Source organism: Haliotis rubra, unplaced genomic scaffold (assembly GCF_003918875.1).
Source record: "Haliotis rubra isolate DU_JTF1 unplaced genomic scaffold, ASM391887v1 Scf40, whole genome shotgun sequence".
Lineage (NCBI taxonomy): Eukaryota > Metazoa > Mollusca > Gastropoda > Lepetellida > Haliotidae > Haliotis > Haliotis rubra.
The window spans coordinates 1,476,575-1,497,124 of NW_025767080.1; the positions used below are offsets into that span (position 1 = coordinate 1,476,575).

At 40.1% G+C, this 20,550-nt stretch overlaps 1 protein-coding gene across 1 annotated transcript in view; it reads left to right on the forward strand.

Annotated features, from left to right (window-relative positions):
* LOC124287440 (unc-112-related protein-like) overlaps window positions 1-20,550 on the forward strand; it is a 103,234-nt gene that overhangs the window by 48,885 nt on the left and 33,799 nt on the right. Inside the window, exon 2 of the mRNA XM_046723991.1 lies at window positions 9,790-10,023. Coding sequence (XP_046579947.1) covers window positions 9,790-10,023 — 234 coding nt within the window. The remainder of the gene's footprint in view (window positions 1-9,789; window positions 10,024-20,550) is intronic.

Genomic DNA, 20,550 nt, shown 5'->3' on the forward strand with positions numbered 1-20,550 from the left:
TTAAGTAGGGGCCTGACAGGTAGTGAGAGAGAATTCAGCTTCAAAATGAGGATTTGAGTGTAAAAAAGGTTGTATGAGTCAGTAGTGTAGGGGCATGAATGATCCAAGCATGGAGTGGTGAATGGAATGTCGTGACAGCTGCAACGTAAACACCAAGATTTATTAATGTGATCCCCGATAACCTTGGAATGTGAAAACTGATATCAGTTTTGTATAAATGAATTTTTGCTGTGTGGAGACATTTGTACAGACAAATGATATCAAAAAGTAATGTTTTGCTCATACATATTATTTTTGTTTATCGTATTGCGATTACAGCTATTAGGTGTGTGCAGATTTCATTGGTCATTGATTTGTCCACTATTAACTACTGTCTTTTATTGAATATGTGTGTGTGTTTTCCTGAACTGCAATTGCCTGTTAGTCATTTCTAGGGCTTCCTTTAGGGATGTGTGACCCGGCTCCTGGGTGACAGTATTTTTGTTTCTGCTGTCAACTTTGTAAATCAATGTGTACTAGTTCTCATCGAATACTACACATTTACATACATTGGAGGAATGAAGACAGTTTGGTTGTTAGTCGCCTTTGGCATTATTTCAGCAATATCATGGTTTTGGGGCACCAGAAATGGATGTACACAATGGAACCTTGGTCTTCAGCATGACCAGTGCTTGATCCACAAGGCTTCCCTCTTTAAGGGATAGAGGTGGTAGTGTCAGTAGTGACCCAGTGTCTGCAGTTACCACCGTAGTTGGGTGTGTGTGGTAGTGTGTTTATAGTTGGGTGTGTGTGGTAGTGTGTTTATAGTTGGGTGTGTGTGGTAGTGTGTTTATAGTTGGGTGTGTGTGGTAGTGTGTTTATAGTTGGGTGTGTGGTAGTGTGTTGTAGTTGGGTGTGTGGTAGTGTGTTATAGTTGGGTGTGTGGTAGTGTATTTATAGTTGGGTGTGTGGTAGTGTGTTTATAGTTGGGTGTGTGTGGTAGTGTGTTTATAGTTGGGTGTGGTAGTGTGTTTATAGTTGGGTGTGTGTGGTAGTGTGTTTATAGTTGGGTGTGTGGTAGTGTGTTTATAGTTGGGTGTGTGTGGTAGTGTGTTTATAGTTGGGTGTGTGGTAGTGTTTTATAGTTGGGTGTGTGTGGTAGTGTGTTTATAGTTGGGTGTGTGTGGTAGTGTGTTTATAGTTGGGTGTGTGTGGTAGTGTGTTTATAGTTGGGTGTGTGGTAGTGTGTTGTAGTTGGGTGTGTGGTAGTGTGTTTATAGTTGGGTGTGTGTGGTAGTGTGTTTATAGTTGGGTGTGTGTGGTAGTGTGTTATAGTTGGGTGTGTGTGGTAGTGTTTTATAGTTGGGTGTGTGTGGTAGTGTGTTTATAGTTGGGTGTGTGTGGTAGTGTGTTTATAGTTGGGTGTGTGTGGTAGTGTGTTTATAGTGGTGTGTGTGGTAGTGTGTTTATAGTGGTGTGTGTGGTGGTGTGTTTATAGTTGGGTGTGTGTGGTAGTGTGTTTATAGTTGGGTGTGTGTGGTAATGTGTTTATAGTTTGGTGTGTGTGGTAGTGTGTTTATAGTTGGGTGTGTGTGGTAGTGTGTTTATAGTTGGGTGTGTGGTAGTGTATATATAGTTGGGTGTGTGTGGTAGTGTGTTTATAGTTGGGTGTGTGGTAGTGTGTTATTGTTGGGTGTGTGTGGTAGTGTGTTTATAGTTGGGTGTGTGTGGTAGTGTGTTTATAGTTGGGTGTGTGTGGTAGTGTGTTTATAGTTGGGTGTGTGTGGTAGTGTGTTTATAGTTGGATGTGTGTGGTAGTGTTTTTATAGTTGGGTGTGTGTGGTAGTGTGTTTATAGTTGGGTGTGTGTGGTAGTGTATATATAGTTGGGTGTGTGGAAGTGTATATATAGTTGGGTGTGTGTGGTAGTGTTTTTATAGTTGGGTGTGTGTGGTAGTGTGTTTATAGTTGGATGTGTGTGGTAGTGTGTTTACAGTTGGGTGTGTGTGGTAGTGTGTTTATAGTTGGGTGTGTGGTAGTGTATATATAGTTGGGTGTGTGGTAGTGTGTTTATAGTTAGGTGTGTGTGGTAGTGTATATATAGTTGGGTGTGTGGTAGTGTGTTATAGTTGGGTGTGTGTGGTAGTGTGTTTATGACAGGTTGTAGTAGCCTGTTGAAAGAATTCCTCATTGTTGCCAGTGGTACCGGCTGCAGGGTCAGAGGTCACACGTGGCAACAATTGCTACCTGCATTGTTTGGTTGCTGCAAAGGTAGCAGGTCATGACCTTGACTGTTGCATGGTGTTAACATTGACACCATTTGACAGTCGACATGTGTAAACAGCTGGTCTAACTGTACCATTATGAGTGTTGCCTGTAGATTCAAGGAGACAGGAGTTATTGTATGGAGACAGGCACCAAAGTAGTGATATTGATTATAGTTTGCCTGACACCTCCATCTTAAAATTATTGGAAGAAGAGTGAGTGAGTATAGTGTTACGCGCCGCTTTTAGCAATATTCCAGCAATTTTCCGGCGGGGTATTCCATAAATAGGCTTCACACATTGTACCCATGTGGGGAATCAAACCCAGGTCTTCGGTGTGACGAGTGAACGCTTTAACCACTTGGCTAGCCCACAGCACCTATTGGAAGAAGTTAAGCCATATAAAGCATGCACGCCTTATGGATAATAACAATATATATCACAATACCAAAACTATACCAATTGTCAATATTGTTTTAATAATATATTGTTTTTATTTGTGTCTTATAAGAACGTCTCAGAAGGAGATACCTATACATGATACATTTATGTATGTCATCACTGTTTAAGCTGGTTACAGTTTCAGATTAATTTCAGCCATTGATAGAATACTTAGAATGACTTAAAGGTTTACACGTTCGTTTGTTCTTATATGAAGAGATTTGTATAGAATTTGTCTTGAGAGTTAGAGGTTGTCGAAAAGTAGCTAGTGTAAATCTCTCTGACCGGTGTGCTCACATTGACTTACAAAGTGGAGAACCAGTAGTGACAAATTCCAGCACCCTAGGGATCAAAGGTGCTGTACACCAGCATGTCTCTGCTAGGATATAACAGCAGTTGGTGAAGAATGGCCACTGTATGCGTGATAGTGACTTACTGGCATTCCAAGCTCCACACCTTTGTCTGTGATCACAACACACAAGCCACGTCACTGACCTCCACTACCAAAATTCCACCCAACAATACTGTCCCCATTTTGTTAGTTGTGTCATTACATCATTGGTCGACTAAGTTATCTTGAAGGTGCCAATTCTGATTGTATGTTCCCCAAATGGGTAAAGGTGCATTATGGTATTCAAGGAGGTTATCTTTTTGAGAGAAACATATTTTGCTATTTCTTTTCATAAGAACATAAAAGATTGGGTTTGGAGGCCTGCAGGTTGACTTCGACTGGGAACTTAGGAAGTTAAGATATCATGATATTTCTTAAGAATTGGGTATGTGGTTCCATCTGATATTCAGGTACTGAGAATGAGTCAGTGAATTTGATTTTATGCCTGTTTTAGCACTATTCCATTGTGTTACACCAGAAATTAACACAGAGACTCTATTGAGGGAAATTAAAGCCAGGTCTTCAGGATGGTGTGCTCTAACACTGACACTATGTGATTGGGAAGTGAATATAATTGGCATCAGTTTGAAATAATCTAAAAATGACATCTTGTGACAAACTTATCAAGTGTAATTGGTTCACAGTTCCACTTTCAGATTTAGTTTCAAGGAAATAATTTAATAGATTCCAGACATCTGTATATACCCAATGTTCCTTTGATTTAGTGTGATGATACAATGTAACCTCTTTAAACTGGATCAAACTTGTTTAAATGTCTGGTTTAATCATTTCTGGATTGACAAATCATGTTTTAGTATATTTAGGTCGTCCTGAATCAGGGTGTGGGACAAACAAAGTATCTTGGTACTGGAATGTAACATTGACTTGGAAAACAGCCTCCGACAATAACCTTACCTCATGTTGAGATGGTGACTACAAACCAATCTGGTAATGTCAAAGTGTTAATCTTGTAATGAAACCTCTGTCGGAGTAGGCCTGAGGCTGAGTACTGTAGACTTACTATTCAGCAGTATTGTGTCAATGTAGTGTACTGGAGATCTGCTATTCAGCATTTCTGTCTTCATGTGAGAGTTGTAGGTCAGGGCAGTGTACATGGCTTTTGTCAGTTGTTGAATTCTAAGATTCTCGCTTTCAGGAAGATAACGATTTTTCCTACATGGTCCAGTAACTTTCAAAATCTTATCCTCATTATGTCATTCATGTGGAAGATAATTTATTGCGGAATATTGAAGTAGAATTTGACAGGTTGAATTCAGATTTAGGGGTGCCTAGATTCAGATAATACGGGAATAAACCTACCTAGTATAGGACCTCCCCTTAAGATTTGATGCTGGCTTCTGAGTTCAAATACTTTAGAATTAAACCTAAGGACCATAGGACTTCCTCTTGCGTTTGGACATTAGTGTCAGGGTTCAAACAGTTTAGGAATGAATCCAAGGATTACAAGACTTATCCTTAAGTGTAGGTGTTAGCTTCTGTGTTTTAATAGTATAGAAGTAACCTCCAAGGACTCCAGCAGCTCTTCTTGATTTCAACTGGTTTGGTATGTGATTGAGTTTTTAAGATGATTGTAACACTACTTGCAAATTGTGAAGGATGTACGTGTTTTCAGTAGTAATTATTTACCTGTGGCTTGGCATCAAATGTGCCACTTTAAAGTCAGACTCTTTCAACAGGTGGAGTCTTAACAAGCACAGCCATCGTAAAATTTCCTTCAAGATGCTCTAGCAGTACAGTTATGAGACAAACAACCTTCACCTTGAGGAGGGACCGTTTGGCCAACCTGTAGAGTAGCGTTTCTTCCATCTTGATATGTGTTTTCCATACCAGTGAGATTCTCTGATGCGGCTAAATGCACCAGGAAATGTGTGCATGTAGCTCTTTCAGCATATCTGGGCTGCCTGTAGCTAGCGATTAGATGAAACTCCTTCATCAGCTCGACAGTTGGCACTTCCGGATTTCTTACCAAAATAGCCCCGATCAGTTAGAAATCATCTGTGGAGACATGTGTACATATAGGGGATCTGCTGACTGCATCACCTTCAAGCTGGCTTTTGTAGTTAGGAACTTATCTATTTGGATACAGAACTGGGTTGGATATTCTTGCTGTGTGAGAATGAGGACGTATCATTCATCTCCTATCTGTGTTGTCTGCAGAATAATGTTAAAAAGTGTTAATAGAGTATCCTGTGGAGGTGCTTATGTTAACACCATGCTGCTAACTTATTCAGTAGAGATGGCTGGCTGGGGTTGTGCTGGGATGTATGGGTTAAACTTCTTGCCATGTAAGAATGGGAGATAAAATTATATTTTCACTGGTCCACAAAGATGATATGCTACATAGTTGCCATCAACTATTATGTCACTAGTCCTTCCTGAATTTAACTGGTCACAACAGACTTATCTTCATTTCAAACCCTGCATGCTCATCAACATTAAAGCCATGAAGATACAACCTTCATCCTCCTCACTGACTTGTGCCGCCATTCTCATCCATGTAACTCTTCATACCAATGACACTTATCCCATCATAACCACTGAGCACCTCATCTTCCCACAAACCCACCCCTCACGGCACCTACTACAACAGCAAAAAATGAACTTGTCAGCACATGAATTACGTATATTCCTGGCACATTGACCATACAATTATTCATTGAATGTTCAGCCACTAAGTGCAGACGTCAAACCTCCACTGACACAGCAACAAGGTGCCCTTGTGTTCACAGTATATTCTCAGAGATATTTTTGGTGAAAGAAACAAGATCAAGATTGGCATGACTATTTATGAAGCTTTTACTCTCAAACAATAAAAGTCATGGTCAAGCAAGTAAGTATTTGACCCGACAAGTTAAAAAACCTCCAATTACTCACCAATCTTTGAGCTGATTTGTGGCCTGTCCAAGATGCTGGCATTGTTGTCAAAAGCATGATAACAAGCACTAATCTAACCTGATAGGTAATTGTTTGTGGCCTAAAGATGAATCCCCAGGAGATAGTCACCATGGTGCTGTGTCTATGATCTGTCTGATGGCAGGGACTGTTCCTGTCAACACTTATCTGGCAGCACCCAAACTGATAAGTAGTTGTCAAGACACCTGATGACCCATTCTTCCAGATATCGGAGTAATATAGCCAATGACTGACCAGCTTCAGTCAGGCATTTCACTCTGTGGCTTTACTTCATGGCTACCCAGGGTCAGTCTGCTTCGTATACTGGCTGAGATTTTGGTTGAGAATAATCTTTCTTTGTTTGAAGAACTCTGACATCTGGTAAACTATCATTTTGGTGTGTAAAATCTGAATCAGTATTATTTTATTTTAAAAAGATAAGGGCGGACATCCTTGGGGACCTTCTGTGGTCATATATGTAATGAGTGTCTTCGCTTGACAACTTTTCCCATGTATCATCTGTTATAGCTTATATAGACCTAACTGCAGTCAAGCATTATGTTCCATGTTTGTCTTTAAATAATGTTGGTAGAGGAATGGTGTAATAGTTGAAGCTATTGACTATTATGTTGAAGGTCTTCATAATTCCTGGTGTATACTCAGTGATATCACTACAGTCTTGCTAATAACCAAACTCACTCACACTCTGATGGCTGCAGTCAATATGTCAGCAGTTTAAGTGCTTGAGGAGGTGGATGAATTCCAGAATTTCAGTGTGTGTATGTTCATACTGGGGCAGAAGGGTTGGACAGAGAGTTGTCTTACAGATGATGGGTCGTGACTATGCCAGGAGAATGGCCAGGTTCTGGTGTCAGGTTGATACCTGGAATGTATCTTGTAGACTGCTGACTGTTGAATACTGATGAGCACTCCTGCTTGAGTGTGGGTGTGACCAGGTTGAATCTCACATTATGGCCCTCCTCTCTGACCTCCTTTATTGAAGAAGAAACAGTTTGACCATGGCAGGTTTAGTAACAGGTTGTCAAAAGTGGATGACTTGTCATACTAAAACCTGGGTTGATTTCACAAACTAGTGTAAGATAGTATTTCTACAAAACCTGATGATCCCCTAGACCAATCTTTAGTAGCAACATTAAACCTCACTCACTCACTCACTCACTCACTCACTCACTCACTCACTCACTCACTCACTCACTCACTCACTCACTCACTCACTCACTCACTCACTCACTCTCACTCACTCACTCACTCACTCACTCACTCACTCACTCACTCACTCATTCATTCATTCCATGGCTGGTCAAAACCTTGTCAGTGATGCTGTCTAATCTGACAGCTTCATAGTCTGGCAGTTCCTGACAGTTGGAAGAATGGGGAGGTAGGATTGTTGGCCGTGTTGTGTCGCCTCCTGCTGAGGTGTATTGACAGACTAGCAACTGATCATCTACTGTATGGAGTGTCACAACATGGGGCTGGGAAATAGGTGGTGTTGTGTGGTCGTGTTGCATGTCACGGCATGACTGCCACATACTCGGCTATAACAGTGGCCTATCTACAACGGCTGATTATTAACCTCACAGCGTGTCACAAATAAATAAATCCTTCTTCATTCAATTGGAAAATCTGAATAATGAGAATGCCGGTAAAAGATTATATTTGCCCCTGTATGTAATACAGATTATGATTACTGTCATTGGAGGTTTGATGAAATATTAATGATAATAATATATATGATGATGTGTCATGGCTTACAGTAGCATGTGATTGTTTTATTAAATACCGATGGTAATGCAGCTGACATGAAAATACAGAAATACAAATCAGCCGTTAACCTTTACATGACAAAAATTCACATAATAACTTTTTTGAAGAAGTAAGAAATCTGGTATTAACTTTTGAAATGCAGTCCCTTCCAATACAGACTGTTAGGTAATAACAGCAGTCCATCATGCATTCACGGGGGATACAATATTTGTCTCAAATGCTACTTTCTTAAAGACAGTTTATTGATTCTACTCCCAAAAGGCTTTGTTTGACAAAATAGTCTTGTCTTAATATCTGTTCTAGCTTTTTTGCCCTGTATTCTCTAAATGTGTGGTAATGGATCCTTGAAAAAATATGTTTAATTTACAACTTTCCCATTATTTATTATCATGTTCAGCTTCCGTTTTCGATTTATCTTTGACAAGTGGTGCTGCCTTTCATCTGGCAGATAACAATATTGATTGCAGTTAATGTGAAGTAGTTGTAAGGAAATGTTACACTGTTAAGATCTGATCTGATATTTTGTATGAAGAGCTGATTCACAGCTTCAACATTTAGAACTTAAGAGAAATGACTCATGTGGATTTAGAGTTATGTATTTATTACCTGAATGGAACCTTCAGCTTTTGATATAAAGTATGATGGTTTTTTAAAGTGCTCGATTCATCTCATGGCTTTATAACTTCATCACGTCATATGTCTAAACAGAATTTGACAGCTAAGGAAAAACAGGTCTTTGAATGGCATTTAGAAGGGATATAAATAAGGAAGGGAGTTTTAATGGATGTCAACTTCTTTATTATGAGGAACACATTATTCTCTGAAACAGGTTGACATCCATAACAACTCATTTCCTTAAGGAAAAACATTTTCAATGTCTGCGTTCTAATGCTGTGTCATGTTTCAACAACCAGAGATGTAAGGAATCTTGTAAAGATAAAGTTTTGTTGATTTTGTCAACAAATTTACATCCTGTGTGTTACATGGAAAGTATTTGGCGCCACTCATATCTCCTGTAAATACTTTTGCACCAAGTATGCATCACAATTAGCAGTCGTTGTTAGCCTTTTAGCATCATTATAAACCTTCCTTCCATAAGGAGATCAACAGTGTTGTCGGGGCGGTGTCATGTTCGTTATGTCACACTGTAAGGTAATGAAGAAACATAGCTTGTACTTGTCAACCTTCCATATTTCACATTAACTGACACATCAGGGGAGATGAGTACGGGTTGGATATGAAATAAGTTTTAGATCAATTTATTTTTCATTTAGCAGTCAAGGGGAGTGGTGCATATGTTGTGGGGAGAAAATTGTATGGGTTTTTTTTCTTGATGTATTCATTCTGCTTGAATTAAACAAGAGAAGATAAGTTATTTGTTGCCCTAACATCTAAAGTTTTCTATGAATTCTTATTTAGTTACGAATGGGATCCTTGTCTTGATGGTAAATGTCAGGATTATGGGGTTCCCTGGCTCACATACTACGTAGTTTCCTAATATGGACATGATATGTTTACCACGAATACACCAACACGAAAAGCAAAACCAGGCTAACCCAGGGTTAGGATGTGTTAACAATCAGAAATAGATAATGACTAATCTCATATCGGTTCTTTTAAGTGTGAGTTTAGTGTAAGAATTACATATATTTAAAGTGTTATTACCCTTGTGTGTTTGTGAATGATAAATATATGTTAGGAGGAAAAATGTGCATTATGCTTGCTATAAAAATTTATGACATTCACCTGACATCCAGAAAATTCTTGCTTTATGTGTGTTACTTCTAAATGCCCTTCAAAGACTCAAAATTCATGACACAAAATCGCTTTTTCAAACTAATATATGGAAACAGTGAGTTCACAACTTGAAGTTTCATTAGCTGCGTACAACAAATCAATTATATGATCAGCTGTGTGGTTTGATTTGCTACACAAATTTGAAGGATGACATGCCTGAAGATTCTCCTGTTCAAAGTTGATGTCCAACCATGCTTATATTTGTCATTGTTTCTTTCAGACATTGCCTTGGATTGGTCTGATCACTTACTATGGTGGCCAGAGAAGAACATGTGGTTGGATCGCACACGGTCCACCCTGGACCAGTACAACGTGCAGGCCGATGCACGTCTCCATTTCACACCAATGCACAAGAATCTTCGAGTGCAGTTACCTGACTTGCAAGTTTTAGAACTTCGTGTTGACTTTTCATCCCGAGTTTTCGCTGCCGTCATCAGCTTGTGCAAGGAGCTAGGTGAGTGTGACAATGGTTTTATCTCATACTGAGTGGACGATGCATGATGCCACAGTCAGTAATGGTCCAGGGCCCCGTTCCTCCAAGCGAACGTAGTGCTATGACAGTCGTAAGCCTATGTTAAAGTATGGGAGTTACGATCATCTTAGAGCTATGATCAATTTGAGGAACGGGGCCCAGGTGTGTCAAGACAATCTGAAACTTGCGTTTGAAGTCATGAGCACAGAGTCATTACAAAGTGTGACAGAACTGTTATAATCACCCATGATTGTGTCGGTTTTACTTGTTTAAGATGCAGTGGGCAATGAATTCCTTGTTCAAATCAACCGCAGCAACAATATCATGACATCAATGGTTTCACTGTTTTTCTGTATTTATCATCAAGACAAACACATCAATACACAACGGACCCTGAGCTTTTGTCACATATGTAACTGGTCATCCAAGTTTGTTTTGCATAAGGAAACAAACTAAATCAGCCTACCTACCAAACATAATCTGTTATGGGTATATTCCCCGACACATGTAGATTTTCCTGTATGGTCTCCGCAGGGGGTACAGTATTTCATTACGTGTATCACCGTTCCAGATAGTGGTCTCATCAAAATGCAACCAACATCAGACTTGCTTGTGGAATGAGCTCATGGTTGAACACCATTTTTAGGTATTAATATGATATCTCAGTGGAACTGATATTTCGGTAATGTAATATTTCGGGACTTATCAATTTGATAAGTGAATATGGTGTTTTGGTAGCAGCTGTCTGAACTATCTGGATACAATACCCTCGCAGCTGGGATGAGCATGATGATGACAGCATGATGGGTAAATCAGTGGCTATCTAGGTCAGGTCAGCAGAGGTCAGCAACTGCATACTTCCTGAACCATAGATGAGGCTACTGAGGAAGGGGGCATTGGCAAAGTTACCTATTGTAATTTGGGTGCAATTGTGAGGTGAAATAGTTTAATGTTGTTTTCAAGATTATTTCACTCTTGGCGACAACATTTGGACATGCATGATCAAAAGCATTTGACTTACAGTAACTGCTCTGTAGATTTAATTTTTTAGACAAACACTAGTGATTTTTCAGGTGGATGTTGATTTAACTCAGAACTATTGGAGCATGAAATGGTAGCAAGTTTATACCAGCAGGTCGACTTGTCAGTTGAATTATTACCTTGTATAATAGTGTAGTGTATCATGTTGAGTGGAGCCCATCCTAGCGAGACTCCTCATTCACCTACAGCATGCCTCATTTAACATGTCTCAGTTTAATGTTTCTCTTCCATTCAGATAAGCATGCAGTTCTCGTGTGGTATTACCAATTGACAAAAATGTTAAAGCCCTTCTCCACATAGAATGCATGTCCTATGTTATGTTTTCGAGCGACATATTGAAAGGGTTGGAGCAGTTATAGATGGATATTTGAACTTGACTTATGTGATATATTAGAGCAGTGATTTCTTGAAGAAAGTTTAAAAAGTCAAGAAAAGTCTGTGTAACTTTGTAGATGGATGGATAAGGTGTTTCTTTGTCTTGTAGGGCAGTGGGGTAGCAAAGTGGTAAAGGCTTCTCTCATTGTGCAGAAGTCCTGGGTTCTATGCCCTGCAATGTACAAAACTGACATAAGGGTATGCCTGAACTTTGTTTTCAGGCGAGCACTAATTAAATCTATTCATCAGTTTTGTTTGTGAGAGATCGAGTGGTATTCAACAAATTTTGTTCAATGACAGTGAAACTGTTATCTATTACAGTTATTAGGAAGTAGTATTCCCTTTCTTCACTGCTGTCGATAATCTGTACATAATCTGTAGTATGCACAAAGATACAGACTGTCATGTACAGTTTTATGTTATAAAGATTACATACAGATTGGTCTAGAGGTTGGTCAGAGCACTTACTAAGGCAAATACGGTAATACCATATTGGACATGGCATTGAGCTTCTGTCAGCACCTCCTGGAGTTTTTGACCCAGGAGTAAGCAATCTCTGCAGGACTTCAATTAGCAACCCCTATATACTATACCTGATCTTGGGGATGAAGAACAGGGATATGGGTGGGGAGGGGTGAGATGGACACAAGGTGTTAACGTGGGGGGAGGGTTGTGAGGTCAGGCTCATTTGGCTGCCAGTCCTCATTACTTTGAAGGGGGTTCTATATAGAAAGTAAAGGAAAACCTGAACATGCCCAGCTGCATTGTATTAACATTGTGCGCACATGCTAAGACGAGTAAGTGAATAAGGAATTACACACCTTTTAGCAATATTCCAGCAATATCACAGTTTGGGACACCAGAAATGGGCTTCACGCATCCCATAGAGGGAATATGGGTCTTCAACTATTTTGGTGCAGATGTAGCAAGGTTGTATATCCCAAGTGACCTTTGTTTCACAATCCAAACAGAATTCATGTGGACTAATGTAGTAATGCCTGCTGTATATCTACATTGTATGCAAATGGGTTGGAATGCCTTCCAAATCTGGTATCACTACATCCATAGCTTACAGATTATAGACATTATTGGATTCTTCTTGGTGAGTAGATCTACGTCAGAGTTGGTTCAGTGTCAAATACATGGTATATTTAAGGCACCACTAAGTTTTGTCTGTATGTTGTTTCGCTTGTCATGCTGACGGCCAGAGTTCGATTCCTCACATGGGTACAATATGTGAAGCCCATTTCTGGTGTCCCCTGCGTGGTATTGCTGGAATATTGCTGAAAGTGGCATAAAACCATAATCACTCACTCACTGTATGATGTACTGTATGTCTTTTAAGCACCATTAATGTTTGTTTGAATGAGGTATAGTACCCAGCTTTCCCTCGTGTGGTTCTAACAGGTGTGGTATGCTGTGTCTTCGGAATGTCTAGTAGTTACCGTGAATGTTAACATATAATACCAGTACTGTTGCTGCTAATGAAGGGAGTGGTCTTTGCTCGCATTGATTAAACTGTGCATTTGCCTTTCAAAATTGTCTGTTGACACGAGGTAGGGCTTCCCTTTTAGGTTACATGAATCCAAATAGTTTCCCATAGATTTCTGTAGTAGTTAAATAATTATTCATTCAACAGCCATTAAATGTACATATTTGCACTGTCTTTCCTTACAAATTTTTGCTGGCTGGACAAAAAAATATTATTGAGTTCACCAGTAGCATTATTTTAGAGATGCATTAATTTCAAGATTTACAATTGATCATAAAATAGAAATGCAACCAGAAATATTTGATAGACAGCTTGTCATCCTTATGATTACATTGCTATGAAATGATAACACCCTGAGAATAATGGACAGATGCCATCCCTTTAACACTGGAACAACTGGCCTTGCTGCAAATAAAGACAGAATATTGTCTTGACAAGACTTAGAGTGCATCACCATCTCACACAAAACAAGCAGACGTGACAGTGTGTTAACCTACTTACACCTCACTTAAAGTACTTCCTGACCCAGAAAAAGAACCTTCTTAAAATATTAATGTTGCCACAGATGTCAGTAGGTTTTGACCTCCATCTCTCTGATTCTGATAATCCCTCATCCATTACAACTTGGTCAGATCAAAGTGGCCAGTCTCTGGTCAAGGAGTTGGTCAGGCTGGATGTAAGGGTTGGCTGGAGCATCCAAGATATGATTAGACAGAACTGTTGTGTTGAGAGTTGGTATGTGACTCTGATGGAGAGACAGGCTTAGTGGTGTGTGCTTCACCATCATCAGGTTGCTGGTAATGCATTTCATCTGCAGACATCAAACCCATATCACGCGATCAGTAAACAGAATGAAGTAATCCGCTCTACTAACCTTTTGGATCTTTCAGAGATGTTCTATGACATTTGTTCCAAGTATATTCGCAGATGGCAGCTGAGGTGGAGCTATGGCACATGACGAAATGCATTCTTGAGACAAAATCTTAGGATTGTATGGAGGTTTTTGTGGTTTTCCTTGTAATATGTCTGGTTGGATCATGTTCCTTTTGTGTAAAAAGCAAATATTGATAAATGTCACTGGCCAGAAAGATGCCAAAGGGAATTGTCTTTTGTTATAACTGTTCTGATTTCAAAATTTGAATTTTAAATATTTGAATTATGAGCTGAGTAACAGTAGGTATAATGATTTGAAAGAGATATTAAATATTGAAAAAGAGGATGAAGGACAAAGCCACTTTGTGTAGACCCAGTCTCTGGATCATCTTATGCGACTATCAGACAAATCTGTATCAAGCTATAAATGTCATGTTACGCAATGTAAATATCAACAGGGTTAGAATGCAACACACTCCAGACTAAACTTGATAAGTAAATAACAGCCATGTCTATCATGCAGACCAATCTGGTGCAGAAGTAGCATCGACAAATATCACCAGAACATACTGACTCTTAAAATAACACCTATAGCAGAGCTGTAATGGCGGCTGTGCCAGTCTTTTGTGTAATATTTAGGCCAGTTGGCTTTAATATGGAGACACTATAATTTGAGCACATTTATCTTGATGTAGGCAAACTTGTGGGCATAGTTGCAGATGAAAGATCAGCTCTGATCTTGTGTATGTATTCAAGCCCGAAAACCTGCTGGTGTACAGTGTGTGTTAGACTGGTTTGTACGTCAATGTCCTTTTCTCTGCAGCTTTTCAAATGGTAAAAGATTTATATGTGTCTTTAACGGAATCATTTTGAATTAAGCTCCTAGTTGCCTTGGATATGACATCAGGTAAATGGAAAATGATCAAGAGATAACCACTACGTTGCCGTAGTTCTGGGATTGTTGTGATGCACTTTGGTTAGGTATACTACAATGGTTCATGCATGAAAACTCAACATCTGATTTGGCAAGGGACAAATTTCATCATACAAGTAAGCTAGGCAGGAAAAAAATCAGTTTATAAGGTTGTGTTGTTTTGGACATTTCATGATACAAGGTGTTATGATACAAGCACTCAGTCACACTGGAACAAATGTTCTACAAACCTCAAATTGTCTTTGGCATCGCTTTCTGTGGATTATATTATGAACATATCGATTAGTGCAAATAGAGCTTACTGGACAGAAAGTAAATGCTGCTAGATGAGCATAACTTTATGGTGATTATCTATCGTTATGTTTGTAGTCCTGTATGGTTATCAAGGTTATTATTCCACATCAAGACATACGAGAAGCTGTGGTGTCTAAGGCCATGCTTACTCACACTGCAGAGTTACTGCCCCAAGTCCTACCTGGATCTGCTGATCGTTGTTCTAATCCCAGATTCAACCACATTATAATGTGGGTTTGTCAGCACCATACCTGTGCCCATGCCTGTGTGTTAATGGCTGCAGCACCCTTATTAAGGTCTTTACTCATCACCCATTAAACTCACCAGGCTCTGATACTGAACTGAAATTCTGTTTCAAATCTGATACTGAAGGGTGATTCTGTTCAAAGCTATGAAATTAGGTTCAAAGCACCACTGAATCTAACTCTGTATGTAAGTTATTGGTCTCTGGAGGATGAAGATTTGTCCGATGTTCTGATACACAGTCTGGGTGATGTATAGGTCAAACTTCATGTCAAATATTACGTAAGTTTCTGGCACAGAATATATTAATTTCAAAGTCAACCTGACCTGAAATGAGATAAAGTGTATTTAAAGCAGAATACGACGCATCATGCTCCGTACAGCATGTCGAATATCTTCATAATGCATGCCGCGTTACTAACAGCACTGCCAAGTGGTTGAGTAAATACAATGTTGCCGTTACATGCTCAAACTGGCTGTGCAGGGGGGACCTACTGAAGTGATTGGAAAGCAATTACAGATGATTCGGTTTAATCAGGGGACTTCCTGGCATGTAGAAATAGAAATACTGCTGAGTCAGCATGTTGTGGAATTATCAGGGGATTTGTACAGCTTGTACCGGTGCTTGTAGCTTGCTTGTTGGCATTGTGAAATGCTGCTGTGGTTTAGTATAAATGAGTAATGTTTTTATCCATTCTGAGAGTTTACTTCTGGGGCAGGCGATAATTATATTATCTGAAATGTGATCACACATTTATGATGGTTTTGTATCAAGTCTGATTTGATATTCGTCATGAAGCAAATCTTAGAATGTATAGTATACTCTTCAAATCAGTAAATCATCTGCAGAGTATATTGGACTCTGGTGGCAAAGTGGTTTTCATTTTGGTTTGCATCTCCTCGGCAAGTCATGGGTTTGAATCCCATGATCTTCCTCAATTCTGTCACCACTATTGCAAGTTGATTTGCTGAAGACTACACTCATCACTTCAGCCTTTCCTTTCTCCTTCAGTTGATGACATAGTGAAATGTATAGGAAAGACAGTCAGCCAAGTTCTGCCAATGGGTACATATCAATATCTGTCTCACTTTCTTTTTTCTCCATCTCTTTACTCCTCTCATTCCCTTTCACTCCTACTACAAGACCCCACCACACACACACACCTTCGCTACCTGTAGGAGTCCCTACTACAAGACCCCACCACACACACCCACGTACCTGTACACACCTGTAGGAGTCCCTACTACAAGACTTGCTGTCTCTGACCCAGCAGGTATAGTGACATTAACTAGGTGTGACCCTGTGACTGGGAGGATGGGTTGACAGGTAAACAGACAAGATAAGCTCGTTAACAGGTGGGCCATGGAATGTAGGGAATCTTCACTGACCTACATTTGGGCTGCTGGGGGATGCTGGAGATGAAGGGAAGTCAGGGGAGGTCCAACATAAATGAAAACTGAATATGACAACTTATGACCTTGTATACAGTGAATGTTCCTGCTGATCCTGCTTTGCCCTGGTTTTATCCTGGGCTCCAGATGCTTAAACAATGCATGAACATTGGAATTGTATCCATTACGTATTTACAGTGGTTAGCCGGGTCTTTTGTAATGTACGTTAATTCTGAGCAGGTGGATTTGTTGCTAGGACATGCTTTTGCTCATTTGCTCGGTTATGTTTCAAGGGGTTCACATTGTTCATTGCATTATTTTAAATTATACTAGGTGTTTACTGAGCACACAGATCTATGGATTGCTTAATTTTCCTTTAAAATGTACTTTGTCTTCCAATATTCACTGTCAGTCTAATTATTTATAAGAGGTTAGACCATGTTAGCAAGGGTGATCAGTCAGACCAAGTCAGCAAGGGGGTACAGGTAGACAAGGTCAGTAATGGGGCACAGGTAGACCATAGTATCAAGGGGGCACAGGTAGACTATATTAGCAAGGGGGCACAGGTAGACCATAGTATCAAGGGGGCACAGGTAGACCATAGTATCAAGGGGGCATAGGTAGACCATAGTATCAAGGGGGCACAGGTAGACCATAGTATCAAGGGGGCATAGGTAGACCATAGTATCAAGGGGACACAGGTAGACCATAGTATCAAGGGGGCACAGGTAGACCATAGTATCAAGGGGGCACAGGTAGACCATAGTATCAAGGGGGCATAGGTAGACCATAGTATAAAGGGGGCATAGGTAGACCATAGTATCAAGGGGGCACAGGTAGACTATATTAGCAAGGGGCATAGGTAGACCATAGTATCAAGGGGCATAGGTAGACCAAGGGGGCACAGGTAGACCATAGGTATCAAGGGGCACAGGTGGACCAAATCAGCAAGGGGGCACAGGTAGAACATTAGCAAGGGGACACATGTAGACCATAGTATCAAGGGGCACAGGTAGACCAAATCAGCAAGGGGGCATAGGTAGAACATTAGCAAGGGGGCACAGGTAGACCATAGTATCAAGGGGGCACAGGTAGACCAAATCAGCAAGGGGGCACAGGTAGAACATTAGCAAGAGGGCACAGGTAGACCATAGTATCAAGGGGGCACAGGTGGACCATTGTATCAAGGGGGCACAGGTGGACCAAATCAGCAAGGGGGCACAGGTAGACCATATTTTGCAAGGGGGCACAAGTAGACCAAGTCAGCAAGGGGGCATAGGTAGACCATACTGATATAAAGGGGGCACAGTAGACCATATTATCTCTTGGACTAAGGTGCTGTGATTTGATCGGTGGAGTTGACCAGGGTATTGTTGCAATATTGCTCCCTTGTAATGCCCTGGTGACAGTAGATAAAAGGTGTCATTTTAAGACATTTTGTAACAAGATCAGTTACCTTGTCTTCAGTCAATGGAGACTCACTTGTCTTTTCCTAGGATAATGCCACGTCCCTTTCCACAGATTGCTTGTGCAAATAATCCATATTCCTACATGTCGTAAACCCATACATCAGTGCATGTCTGCTGGTAAAACAAACATTGGTATTGGACTGATAGATTGATGTAATGCTCTAACAAGAAGTCTCACAGTCGGAATCACGTCTATTTCAAGACTAATTCACCGTTGAATTCTGCAGTTGCGATCGGCAACATCAAAAGTAAACGTTAAGGTCTGGTCTTGGTTTGAGGTCCTTCATTTCCTTTATTGAAACTAACATGGAACGAATCATAAAAAAGTCTGAAGAGCCTGATGCTATTGACAGTGTTCTGCAGGCGCTGTGTTTGTGACAGATGGGGAAATGATTGTTCATTTCTTATTTCCTCTGTATTCCGGGTTTGTTTTTTTCACAATCACATGCAAGCATGAGTCGAAATTGAAATGTGTGGAAATGTAAAAAGACAGAATCTATTAACTTCAGCTCTGTCTTCTCCTCTTGTTTTGCACAGGTATCTAAATTGACTGAGGCACGGTTAAGTTTTGTCCCTTAAGGCAGCAGAAACCCCCTGCCATCGTGGTGTCAAAACCAAGATATTCCCTAATTATGATTTTGGGTTTGCCTGTACCATACCCCCATGGGTTTCAGAAAAGTGGTAGATCTCTAAAACCTGAATCAAGGTTTCCTGGAATATGAGGTTCTCATTTCTTGAATAGTAGGAAGCGTTACTCTTTCCTCACTCCTCCTAAATTATTTCTCACCTTCTCCTTCTTTAGTTCCTGTCTTGTTCACAGTATGTGGAACAATTTCGGGTGTTCTCTGCCATGACACTGTTGGAATATTGCTACCCGAACTCCCTCACCCACTGCTGTGTCTGACCCTGTCGTTTCTGTAAACATGATTGATAACGTTGCTAAACTATCGACAAGAAGGCTTAGTGATTTCATGTCAGATGTGAAACTACCAAGTGGGACTGATTGATATCCCCAAGTAATGGCAGTTTTTCATAGTGATGGTTATTGACCTGCTTCTACTAATATGCTACCATGTCTTCTAATCACTGGCCATCAATTCCCGTCAATAGGGTTGTGGGAATGGCCAGTTTTGGGAGACATACCATGCTAACTATGTTTATTGTTTCTTGTAATTACTAGAGAGTAAACCAACATCAGCAGCGAGGTGTTTGAAGGGTAAATCTGTAGCCTATTACCAATGTTTGAGTAGTCCAGATAATGGTTCAGTGTATGTATCCAGTCTATTCACCGGTCACATCACAAAATAATGATTCTTTTGCTTATTTCCTTTCTGTTCTGGGAATTCGGGGGTACACATGCATTTTGCTCAATATCTATCCACTGCTGACATAGACAGATGAAGTGAAATGGCTATAAATTTTCATTCATGATTACTGCATTAATAGAAATCTTCAGGCACATGTGTATGGCTGCTTGCAGTAGTCAGAACGTAGATAAGATAAGATAAGATATTTATTGCATAGCATTCCATGAAGAAACAGTGGCAATATTCTATAAGCTACAAATATTTACACAGTAGGTACAAGAAATATAGATACATTTCACACATAAATGTGTATCTAGTTGAACCACTACAGGTGTATCTAGTTGAACCACTACCTGTGTATGCTGTTGTTTTAGTGCAACTGATTCCATGCCTTTGTCTAACATGCATACCCCATCAAACAGGTGTAGTACTGGAGTATTTCATGTTGAAATGGTGCCACTTTAGTATTACAATATGTATCATGTCCTCTCTCAAGTATCACATTATGTATCAGTATTTGAGGTCCTGGCAAGTGTATGGTGACACCCCTAGTTGAACAAGTTGAACCACAACCGGTGTATCAAGTTGAACCACTACCAATGTATCTAGTTGAACCACTACAGGTGTATCTAGTTGAACCACTACCTGTGTATCTAGTTGAACCACTACCAGTGTATCAAGTTGAACCACTACCAGTGTATCTAGTTGAACCACTACCTATGTATCTCGTTGAACCACTACCAGTGTATCTAGTTGAACCACTACAGGTGTATCTAGTTGAACCACTACAGGTGTATCTAGTTGAACCACTACCAATGTATCTAGTTGAACCACTACATGTGTATCTAGTTGAACCACTACCAGTGTATCTAGTTGAACCACTACAGGTGTATCTAGTTGAACCACTACCTGTGTATCTAGTTGAACCACTACCAGTGTATCAAGTTGAACCACTACCAGTGTATCTAGTTGAACCACTACCTAAATATCTCGTTGAACCACTACCAGTGTATCTAGTTGAACCACTACAGGTGTATCTAGTTGAACCACTACAGGTGTATCTAGTTGAACCACTACCAATGTATCTAG